General features: G+C 36.3%; 2 protein-coding genes across 2 annotated transcripts in view; one reads left to right on the top strand and one right to left on the bottom strand.

Moving 5' to 3' along the window:
• The window catches only part of APPL1 (adaptor protein, phosphotyrosine interacting with PH domain and leucine zipper 1), a 37,588-nt gene extending 28,014 nt beyond the window's left edge, over window positions 1-9,574 (bottom strand). Inside the window, exons 1-3 of the mRNA XM_011371794.2 lie at window positions 9,370-9,574; window positions 1,331-1,429; window positions 11-85 (exon numbers count right to left, since the gene is read on the bottom strand). Of these exons, the coding sequence (XP_011370096.1) occupies window positions 11-85; window positions 1,331-1,429; window positions 9,370-9,423 (228 nt within the window). The 5' untranslated portion in view covers window positions 9,424-9,574. The remainder of the gene's footprint in view (window positions 1-10; window positions 86-1,330; window positions 1,430-9,369) is intronic.
• Window positions 9,575-9,723: 149 nt separating this feature from the next.
• Window positions 9,724-11,849, top strand: part of HESX1 (HESX homeobox 1) — a 20,031-nt gene continuing 17,905 nt past the window's right edge. The window contains exons 1-2 of the mRNA XM_011371795.2: window positions 9,724-9,818; window positions 10,791-10,832. The gene's annotated coding sequence lies outside the window, so the exon portion shown is untranslated. The remainder of the gene's footprint in view (window positions 9,819-10,790; window positions 10,833-11,849) is intronic.

An 11,849-nucleotide genomic window follows, 5' to 3' on the forward strand; every position in this document is an offset into this window, starting at 1 on the left:
TTTTTAAAACTTTCATATATAGTACCTGTTTTTCATATTCTTTTAAAAGTTTTGAAGTCAGATGTGTTGCTGCACTCAATTCATTCTAAGGAAAAAATAAATTCAAATTAACACAGTATTACTGATAAGAAGATACCTACACTACTTTTATCACTAAACAAAAATACTATTCAACATGGTCTCTAAACCTCTCACTACATTACTGGAAAGAGAACTACCATTAAAGCACTTTAAAGGGAAACTTAAACCATGAAATATATACCATCAAGGAATTCAGCAGTGTTTCAAGTATGTGCTTTTTCAAAAATAAAATCTAAGCATTAAATTAAATATTGTTAAAGCTTTAAACTTAGAAGTAAATTGTACTATTTTAGCAAAATCTTAAGTGATTCTACATTGATGACTGATCATCCCTCTCTAGATGCTGATACTAGACTGTGATAATAAGCATTTAATAACATACAACCGAAATGTGGTCAGCCTAGTCATACTGTAGCAACATAGTCATATGAAGGAAATACTTTTCTAATTTAAAGGTTTTTTTTTCCAGTGATGAATATAAAGACAAAAATAACATTTCTTTTATACATTAACATCCGTGGTCAGAAATCAAATCTTGAGAGACCTATCACAAGGATAAAAAATAAACAACTATCACAACAACTTTTAAGTACAAAATGAAAATGTCAGTCCAGAAAGGAGAGAAAATTAGAAGGGGAAAAAAATGAAACTTGTACACTTAATTAATCCCAAAGAAAGTTTATTACAGAACCCAGGTTGTTGTTAAGACTTATAATTAAGTTACCTAAACACACCCTCAATTATTCTTTCTGTTCAACAACAACAAAAAAATCTAGTCATACATATTTTCTTAAATTCATCTCCTGTGCCACAGAGCTTCATTTAATTTTTATTACCTTCTATTAACTAGATAGAGGCAAACTATTTTCAAATCCAAACCATTTTCACTCAAAAAAGGGGAGTATTCCATAAGGCTAAAAGCATGATTAGGGTAAATATGGTGTTTTCAGTCAAATCTTAGGTGAAGATCACTATCAGTAAGTTTCAATAAGAAAGCCCTTACTGGGTTTGGGGTAGAGGGGCAGATGCTTCCATCTTCAACACTTTTGTAGTACTACGAACTAAACATTAGTAACTAAAATGTGAGCTCTGTAATATAAAATACTTAATGTTCATTCATCCATTCAACAAGTGTTATTACTATGAACACTGGACAGGGCTAGGCACCAGTAAACAAGATACTATCTCTGTCCTCATAGGCTTAAAGATCCATTTTTAAAAAACATCAAGTCGGCCTTTAGCTTTTTACCTGTGCATCATAAATCCGATGCATAGCTTGATACAACTGGTTCATATAATTGGAAATAGCTGTAGCATCTTCTTCAAATACACCCAGTAAAGACCTCGTCTGTATAAAATAAAAGCAATAAGTTTATGTTAACCATTATATATCAGATAGAAATTTTTTTCTAAAGGAAGGAAAAACTCTAGGATATTAGAGCTCTAATTATTCTGAATTTTAATCTGTTTTCTGTTTTGACAGTAATGCCAGATAGCGGGATTCTTTGTTCTTAATTTCATATCATTAAAACAGAGGGATTTTCCAAATACTTCATACAAATTTTAGAAGGAACAAGAAAGGTATATTTTTATTAATTAAAACTTCTGTAATTAAAGTAATAAATCAACAGAAATGTTCAAGACTAATTTAATGGTATTCCATGTACATTTTAAATGTCTCATTTCAGGATAGCTTAGTATGATTATTTCTTTTTCTCCATGGTATCTTCTAGTAGTGTCAAACCCCTCCCCATCCTCATCCAAAATAATACCACAGTGCCCCTTCCAAACATGGCCTATAAAATGTTAACTATGTTTTTCTGAGTGCAGAATTTGGGGTTATTTTCCTCTTCTATATTCCATTTTATTCTATTTTCCATTTCTATATTGTTTGGCTTTTTTTTTTTTCAATGAGCATGTAAAAATTATCTTTAAGGGGAAAAAACTTATAATGTTAAGATTGTCAATAAAAAGGATCAGAGTTAAAGAAACTCAGCATATCAAGGCAAGGCATGCTAACTTTTCACATCTCAAAGGCAGGGGAAAAATTAAAATATTAAAAATTATTGATATATCTACAATTTAAAATCTAAAAGATGATCTTGTATTTTTATTCTAGAAAGTTACTTTATGTCTCAACCTTAAAAGTTTGGTTTTAAAAAATCAACTTATTCTTTAGCTTCCTATTTTCAGAAGAGGAAGCTAAGTCAAAATGGCTTCAAAAAAAAAAAAAAAAGCACAAAATCATTATGCCAGTATATTAAGTCCATGTTCTCAGTCCTCTACTTCTCCATGCCCCAGAGATTTATTTAGATCTGATAGAATCTTTTTATTGTTTAGCTCTAGTGCCCCACTCCTATTCCCCAAAGTGTTATTTTAAGATGTGAAAAAGAAAGCATCAAGAAATCTTGTTTGGCTAATAAGCCTTTTTTTAAGAAAAATCTGCCACTTAAGTTTTTTTCCTACCCCCAAATTTTTATTCTAATTCAAGGATTACACTTATGCAAAAACCTGTAGTAGAATTAAATTAAAAAGATCTTAGACCAAAAAAGGTTTAAAACCAATAATATCAAGTTTAACACTATAATAATGACTGACGTTAGCAGCTTACAAAAATACAATCAATATGGTACCATTTCACTGAATCTATGATGGCACCATTTTTATATACTACTAAAACAAAACAAAACAAAACTATGCTGGCAATGAAGCTATGATTTAAAGTTTTCTTATGTCTTGAAATTTTTAAATTATGGTAACAGACCTTTAGACAGAATTTTATGTATAACACTCATATATGTATAAAAAAGGAAAACACAAGCAGCAGAAATTTAACATCCCAGAATTTCTTCAGAGTTCAACTCTTGTGTTACTTTTTGACCGAAGAGTCATCAATCTCCATGTTTTCTCATCCAATATTATTCTGTGCATTGAGGTGACAAATATTTCTTAGAAGAACTCCACTTTTATCCCCAATATTTTCTTACAAACCACTGCTACTGAATACCCATTTAGCAAGTTTTGATGGTGGCACTTACTTCATTTCACCAGGTCAGGACTGATAATCCTTCAAGTGGTTGTTAAATTGATTGACTAGCTGAACACTGACTTTGCACTTGGTTAGTCATGCCACTAGGAGAAAACCAAGTGTGTATATTTGCAGGCAATTACAAGTAAAACACCATCAACTGTAAGAGACATCTGCATTAACAGAGATGTTAAAATGGGGGAGGGAGAAATGTATGTGTCATAATCTTAATCTATGAGTATTTCATATTATGCCAAAGAAAAATGCCTCCATTTGAGATTAGAGTTTGTCTTCAAAGTACTAGCATGGATGAATCACTGGTATTTATCTACACATAAAATCAATTTTTTTAAAAGATCATATCTGTTCATACTAATTAGGAAGTTTCATTTTGTTTCTGATTTTCAAAACAATTTATAAGCATGAACAAGGTATCCAGTTTAGTCTTAAGATTTTTGCCTCAACAGATGATCTTTTGCAGAATGGTTTGGGCAAGATAATTCTAAAAAGCTTTATATTTGCTCAGCTGGATTTGAACTTGCAAATTCTCTCCTACATTAATACTATTTAGATACTATAAATCAAACTAAAAAAGTATAACTGTTAATTCAGGATAGTCTTTCATAACTCCCAGGCTCTTTTTTACATAGCAACTGGCAGGCTATATAAAAATAATTAAAGTCAAATGATCTAATAAAAATTCGTTTATATCGGGAGCTTTAAAAGTTTCCATACTTAACTTCTTGGACTCTATGCTAGATAAACAGTCCAAATGTGAACAAATATTTGTGCCCCAAAGCATGAATGTCAGCCCTATATACATAAGCAAAATTTGAGAAAAACTCTAAAAGTCCAATAGGACAAGAGTTAAGTCAGTTAAGGAAATGTGCAGCCTTTAAATGCTTTTATTCAAAATGTAATAATATGTGAAGATATTTAAGCTATAATGTTGAGTTAAAGCCAAATAAAAATTATTATGCACAAAATAATCTCAATTACATTAAAATGTATAAGAGAAAAGAACTAGGAAAAAAGAAAGCAAATTGTTAACAGGCTTTGCTGCGGGTGTATGGCAGGTAACTATGCTTTCTTTTCCATACTTCCAATTTTTCTGAAGCATATAACTATTTTTATAATCAGGTACAAAAATAAAAACATTTACTATATATAATAGCTGTGGTTCAGAGAAGTTGAGTGACTTGCCCTAAAGCAGAAGAGATTAAGCCATTTACCATTTGCCCCAAGAATACTTGCAGGCACCCGCAGCAACTCGCAGATTACAGTCTTAACCTTACCCCCAAAGTCTGCCATGAAATAGCTCGTTTTATTATTTTCGTTTCACTCTAGTATATCGATAGTCCTTGGAAACAACGTCATTCTATTTATACCATTGTTGTTAGTAGTGGTATTTCCATTTACGAAATATAGTAATTCTTAATCGCTGAAAATGTCAAATCCTAGAAAACGTAGCATTCCTATGTGATGTTAACATCACTCTCAAACAGTTGTTAGCCAAAGATTAATTTGGTGAGTCCAATTTATGTACACATTTATTACATTAGGATTAGAGACAAGTTCTGTTTAGAAATAACTTCAAGAACAGTTTTTGTATTATATTTTCACACTGAAAACCAGTCAGATTTGCTTCAACCTCAAAGAGCGTGTTAGCACATGCTTGTAAAATTAAATTAACGCTGGCAGCAAGCTGCACTTTTTTTTTCCTAAATGGGAAATGGGTTAAAACTCTTGTATCCTGAGTTCCAGATCCACGGCTTTCCATTCTGCTACAGGTTCTCCCTAAGGATTACTTCCAAGTGTCTTCCTTTTCTAAACCTGTTGTCCCCAACTAATTTTCCCAAATAAATATTATCTACTCAAAATTATTACTTCTAGAAATCGAAATACAATGTAGCTTCTTCGTTAAAAATAACTGTAAAACTAATAGCACATGCTTGTAAAAAAAAAAAAAGGAAAAAACTAATGCTCAGGTTGTAAAGTAATTGTGTGAAAACTTCAAGAAATTAGATCAGTCAAGAGATTATATCTTCCTCACAAGTCATGGCTAGGGCACATACAACCGATTTTGAGCTGTGTATAGCCTTTATGAGCTATAAAAACCAGGCCAGATAAGAGAAGAAAGGTAAGGCAATGCTGAGTCTTACATACTAAAAAAGGACAAAGTGCACCTGACCTACACATCATAAAATTTTTGCAAAAAGTCTGAAACAAATATAGCTAATAACTTTTATATGAAAAAATCATTAAGCGTTTGTGCTGGCTATTCTGGCAGTCATATAAGCTAAGATGTGGTTTCTCTTTTGTCAGTATAGGCTGATAAGAGTACATTACCAGCAGGCAACCGGCCTGTGAAGATAACTTTCAGCGTGAAAAAGAAATCAATTCCACAATTGGAGCCCAATCTCAACTTGGCAATTAAAATTGGCACAAAATCCGTGACAAACCAGCCAGCCTGGAAAGGGGGATTTAGCCCCTTCTGTTCTTTTGGGTTATATTAAACTGTCAAATTACATGAAATACATGTAACTGTAGTCCTAAACGAAAAACATTTCGGAACATTTTCTTCATTCTAAGTGGTAGCCAACCAGCAAAACGGTCTTAAATCACTTAAATTATTGTATAAGGATGAAGCTTCTCTATGCATATTACGGCCCCCACCAACATGTTTTTAATATTGCTGATTTCATTATATTTTCTTACAAACCACTGCTACTGAATACCCATTTAGCAAGTTTTGATGGTGGCACTTACTTCATTTCACCAGGTCAGGACTGATAATCCTTCAAGTGGTTGTTAAATTGATTGACTAGCTGAACACTGACTTTGCACTTGGTTAGTCATGCCACTAGGAGAAAACCAAGTGTGTATATTTGCAGGCAATTACAAGTAAAACACCATCAACTGTAAGAGACATCTGCATTAACAGAGATGTTAAAATGGGGGAGGGAGAAATGTATGTGTCATAATCTTAATCTATGAGTATTTCATATTATGCCAAAGAAAAATGCCTCCATTTGAGATTAGAGTTTGTCTTCAAAGTACTAGCATGGATGAATCACTGGTATTTATCTACACATAAAATCAATTTTTTTAAAAGATCATATCTGTTCATACTAATTAGGAAGTTTCATTTTGTTTCTGATTTTCAAAACAATTTATAAGCATGAACAAGGTATCCAGTTTAGATTTAAGATTTTTGCCTCAACAGATGATCTTTTGCAGAATGGTTTGGGCAAGATAATTCTAAAAAGCTTTATATTGGCTCAGCTGGATTTGAACTTGCAAATTCTCTCCTACATTAATACTATTTAGATACTATAAATCAAACTAAAAAAGTATAACTGTTAATTCAGGATAGTCTTTCATAACTCCCAGGCTCTTTTTTACATAGCAACTGGCAGGCTATATAAAAATAATTAAAGTCAAATGATCTAATAAAAATTCGTTTATATCGGGAGCTTTAAAAGTTTCCATACTTAACTTCTTGGACTCTATGCTAGATAAACAGTCCAAATGTGAACAAATATTTGTGCCCCAAAGCATGAATGTCAGCCCTATATACATAAGCAAAATTTGAGAAAAACTCTAAAAGTCCAATAGGACAAGAGTTAAGTCAGTTAAGGAAATGTGCAGCCTTTAAATGCTTTTATTCAAAATGTAATAATATGTGAAGATATTTAAGCTATAATGTTGAGTTAAAGCCAAATAAAAATTATTATGCACAAAATAATCTCAATTACATTAAAATGTATAAGAGAAAAGAACTAGGAAAAAAGAAAGCAAATTGTTAACAGGCTTTGCTGCGGGTGTATGGCAGGTAACTATGCTTTCTTTTCCATACTTCCAATTTTTCTGAAGCATATAACTATTTTTATAATCAGGTACAAAAATAAAAACATTTACTATATATAATAGCTGTGGTTCAGAGAAGTTGAGTGACTTGCCCTAAAGCAGAAGAGATTAAGCCATTTACCATTTGCCCCAAGAATACTTGCAGGCACCCGCAGCAACTCGCAGATTACAGTCTTAACCTTACCCCCAAAGTCTGCCATGAAATAGCTCGTTTTATTATTTTCGTTTCACTCTAGTATATCGATAGTCCTTGGAAACAACGTCATTCTATTTATACCATTGTTGTTAGTAGTGGTATTTCCATTTACGAAATATAGTAATTCTTAATCGCTGAAAATGTCAAATCCTAGAAAACGTAGCATTCCTATGTGATGTTAACATCACTCTCAAACAGTTGTTAGCCAAAGATTAATTTGGTGAGTCCAATTTATGTACACATTTATTACATTAGGATTAGAGACAAGTTCTGTTTAGAAATAACTTCAAGAACAGTTTTTGTATTATATTTTCACACTGAAAACCAGTCAGATTTGCTTCAACCTCAAAGAGCGTGTTAGCACATGCTTGTAAAATTAAATTAACGCTGGCAGCAAGCTGCACTTTTTTTTTCCTAAATGGGAAATGGGTTAAAACTCTTGTATCCTGAGTTCCAGATCCACGGCTTTCCATTCTGCTACAGGTTCTCCCTAAGGATTACTTCCAAGTGTCTTCCTTTTCTAAACCTGTTGTCCCCAACTAATTTTCCCAAATAAATATTATCTACTCAAAATTATTACTTCTAGAAATCGAAATACAATGTAGCTTCTTCGTTAAAAATAACTGTAAAACTAATAGCACATGCTTGTAAAAAAAAAAAAAGGAAAAAACTAATGCTCAGGTTGTAAAGTAATTGTGTGAAAACTTCAAGAAATTAGATCAGTCAAGAGATTATATCTTCCTCACAAGTCATGGCTAGGGCACATACAACCGATTTTGAGCTGTGTATAGCCTTTATGAGCTATAAAAACCAGGCCAGATAAGAGAAGAAAGGTAAGGCAATGCTGAGTCTTACATACTAAAAAAGGACAAAGTGCACCTGACCTACACATCATAAAATTTTTGCAAAAAGTCTGAAACAAATATAGCTAATAACTTTTATATGAAAAAATCATTAAGCGTTTGTGCTGGCTATTCTGGCAGTCATATAAGCTAAGATGTGGTTTCTCTTTTGTCAGTATAGGCTGATAAGAGTACATTACCAGCAGGCAACCGGCCTGTGAAGATAACTTTCAGCGTGAAAAAGAAATCAATTCCACAATTGGAGCCCAATCTCAACTTGGCAATTAAAATTGGCACAAAATCCGTGACAAACCAGCCAGCCTGGAAAGGGGGATTTAGCCCCTTCTGTTCTTTTGGATTATATTAAACTGTCAAATTACATGAAATACATGTAACTGTAGTCCTAAACGAAAAACATTTCGGAACATTTTCTTCATTCTAAGTGGTAGCCAACCAGCAAAACGGTCTTAAATCACTTAAATTATTGTATAAGGATGAAGCTTCTCTATGCATATTACGGCCCCCACCAACATGTTTTTAATATTGCTGATTTCATTCTTCTGTACTGAAGACATAACAAATAGTTTTCCCCAGATTGTTTTACGCTAAAGCAATCACATCATCATCATCATCATTATCCCTAACGCACAAAACAGAACACAGGGCTTTTATTTTGATGAGTTTATTAGATTCAAGTCTGCAAGGAGGGGCGCAGCGGTGATGGAGCCGCGAAGGCGCCGTCCATCACACGCTGTGCAGAGCTCGAGTGACAGCGTCTAGTCACGGACACGACACTGGGCACACTTGGCAGGGAGGTTAGGTTCCAAGATACAAAATGGGCTTCGCCGACGACTTTCCATAGGAGGAAATGAACACTTTTTCAGCACCTCCCGAAGAAAACTATCTATTCCCTTCTCTAGCTTGCTCAGAAATCGTTAAGTCTACCGGATTCTTTCTCGTTCTGCATTTTCTCCGAAGAGATTTTCGGAGATTAAATTCCAGGATCGGGATGTCACCTCACATCACGGCGATAAAAATCGCACCTTAGTTACATAAAAGGGAGCCCCGCGAGCGTACGTGAACCACCGGGCCCACGAGCGAAGGCGACGGCGGCTCGGTCGCCGCCTGCCGACGTCCCGGACCCCGCGCGCAGCTCTCGGCCTAGCGGCGAAGGCCCACGAGGGCCGCGAGCGGGCGGCCGGGCCTCGGTGGCTCCGGGCGTGGCCCGCGAAGGGCGGGAGCACTGGGCTGCGACGCCCACCGGGGTCAGAGCGAGCACCTGCGGCCACCGCGGCCGCAGGCCTGGGGTCGGCCCGCCCCGCTCCTTCCCTCGGCACGCACCGCCGCCTCACCTGCGGGCTGTCCTCCAGCGTCTCTTCGATGGGCAGCTTGTCGATCCCCGGCATCGTAGAGGAGGGAGGGCGGCGGCCGCCCACAACTCCCCACGCCGAGCTGCCCGCAGCAGCTAACCCCAACCCACTCTCTCTCGCAGGGGCTGCCGCGGTCCCCGCCTGCACCGCCCTCGCTGCCCTCGCTAGGCGCGGTGAGACCAGGCGGGAAATCCCGCCTCCCGGCGCACTCATTGGCTCGCGGAGACGCCCGTCAGCGCGGCGGGGCTGGCCGGGAGGTGCCTTCGCCTCGCGGGGCTCTGCGGCAAACGCGGGCCTCAGAGGGAGCGGAGGCGGCGCTGCAGCGGAGGCGGCGCTGCCTGCGCCCGGCGAGCTCATATTTTGTGCTCGCGCGTTTGTATGTAAATCGTAAGGGACCCACCACCGCGCGTCTCGGGTAACCACAACCTCGAGTGAGGACCACACTGGGGAATTTGAGCCGGTTTTATTTCTCCCTTAACATTTTCCACTGGAGGTCGTGGGAAAGGCCCTACTGCTGGCGCCTTTCTTTAACTTCCCAAACTATAACCTTTCGAACCCTGCCGGAAGCGTCCAGTCTCCCCGCTCCAGCAAAATGCTGCAGGCAAACTCAGATGTCTGTGAGGTCCAAAGTTGTGTCATTAACAGGGCTTTCCGGTAAATTTGTGGACAACAGACTCGAAGTTATTTTTCTGGACATATGGATAGTCAGTATATTCAGCTTAAAACATGTGACTTTGTTGTCAATTCATCAATTCTTACCTGGCCTTTAAAAGACTGACTCGCCACCATTTAGATTTTCATGTTTCTTTTAAATCGCAAATGAAACATCTTTTAAAAACCCTGATACACTGATTAATGATGTTGGTAACTGATTAGCATTTCTGTTTAGTGAAAAAGTTTTTTAAAAAAAAGTTTCTTCGGCCTCTAAATAGAGAAAAGTGAATGAAGCTCTACTTCCAGAACCTGGTCCAGATGAGAACTCCTGCCTCTTTGTCCATTTTACCCAACCTCATACTGCCTCGTTTATTTCTCTGTAGAGTTATGAGAGTTTCATCAGTATTCAGAGAAAATGGAAAAGTCACTATTGTCTCCTAAAAATCTAGCCATTGATCCCACCGTTCCATCCCATTTTCATTCAAGAAATTTAAGAAATGCTAAGTAAAGATTATTAAAGATTATTAGTTTCCTGGTTCCAAAGATACACTGGAACAAATCCAGATACAGTGGAACAAATCCAAATGCAGTATTAAGCTTTGAATAAAAGGTCTCCCCTTAGATTATCAACTAGTCATCCTCTAGAAGAGATCTTTAGTTTTTGAAAGGTGGTATGGAGTGAGTTAGCTGCACCCAGCATCTACAAATCCCAGCAACCCGAGTCTGTCCTTTCTTTTTCCCTCTGGCAGCACAGCGGTCATGCAGCCTGGCTCCAAAGGAAGACTTTCAAGGTAAGTGACCTTTTTGGTTGAATTGTGATTTAGGCTATATGTGAATGAGAAACAAGGTAGTGACAATTGATAAGAATCAGAAGAAAGTGACAAGTGAAAATAAAGTATGAGACAAGAGTAATTATATGGTGTAACTGAAGGGATTTGGCCAGTTAACTTGGCCAAACCAAATAATTTCAGTGAAAAATTCTATTAAGTATCTGAATTATTTGGGCAGGGTATTATCATCAAGTTAAATGGTTTCCTTCTTTGTATGTTATATGCATCTAAACTATTTTTGTAAAGGATTCTAAAGAGGCTATTATATTTTCAGAGAGGGGCAAGGAATTCTTACCAGGCTCAGCTGATTAAATAATGAAACAACAAAAACAAGTTGACATTTGATTGGATGGAGAAGCAGTTTAGTCAAAGTAGAAAACTAGAAAGAATCTTAAAAGGCCTTCTATTAGGATCCTTTATCTTTAGGTTACGGTATGCTCTGCTCATCCAAAAAGATGATTGTATTTCCTATTTTAAAACATCTCTAAAGCTGCAGAATTATAGTCTCCTTTGATAACCAATTTAAGTTTAATCAGCCTAAGTTCTGCACAGTTGACCAAACTCAGTTCCTTTTATACAGGAAATGAGGCTTGTTCAGAAAGACTGCCTCGGGGGTTACTAGAGACTCCCTTGTGAGTAGCATAGTAAAAACTTTGGCCAGCTGGTTAATTTTATGGAAGGCAAGGTAGGATTGAATCACATCCATCAAAGAATTCTTTGAGACATTTTACACATATAATTTATTGGGATGTTTTACACATATAATTTACAATAAAAGGACATACAATCCTATAAATAGATTAGTTAGTTATTAATGTCCTAAAATTATATTTGATCTTATAATTAGGTTTTTACACGATACTGCTTGAAGTTCTGGTCTGTGGTCTATAATAGGAAATAATCCAACAACCCAAATGACGCTGATATTTTACTTTTCAAAATTATCCCCTAAATTAGTTGTTACAAAACTCATGCACA

This window comes from Pteropus vampyrus, unplaced genomic scaffold, assembly GCF_000151845.1.
Source record: "Pteropus vampyrus isolate Shadow unplaced genomic scaffold, Pvam_2.0 Scaffold195, whole genome shotgun sequence".
Lineage (NCBI taxonomy): Eukaryota > Metazoa > Chordata > Mammalia > Chiroptera > Pteropodidae > Pteropus > Pteropus vampyrus.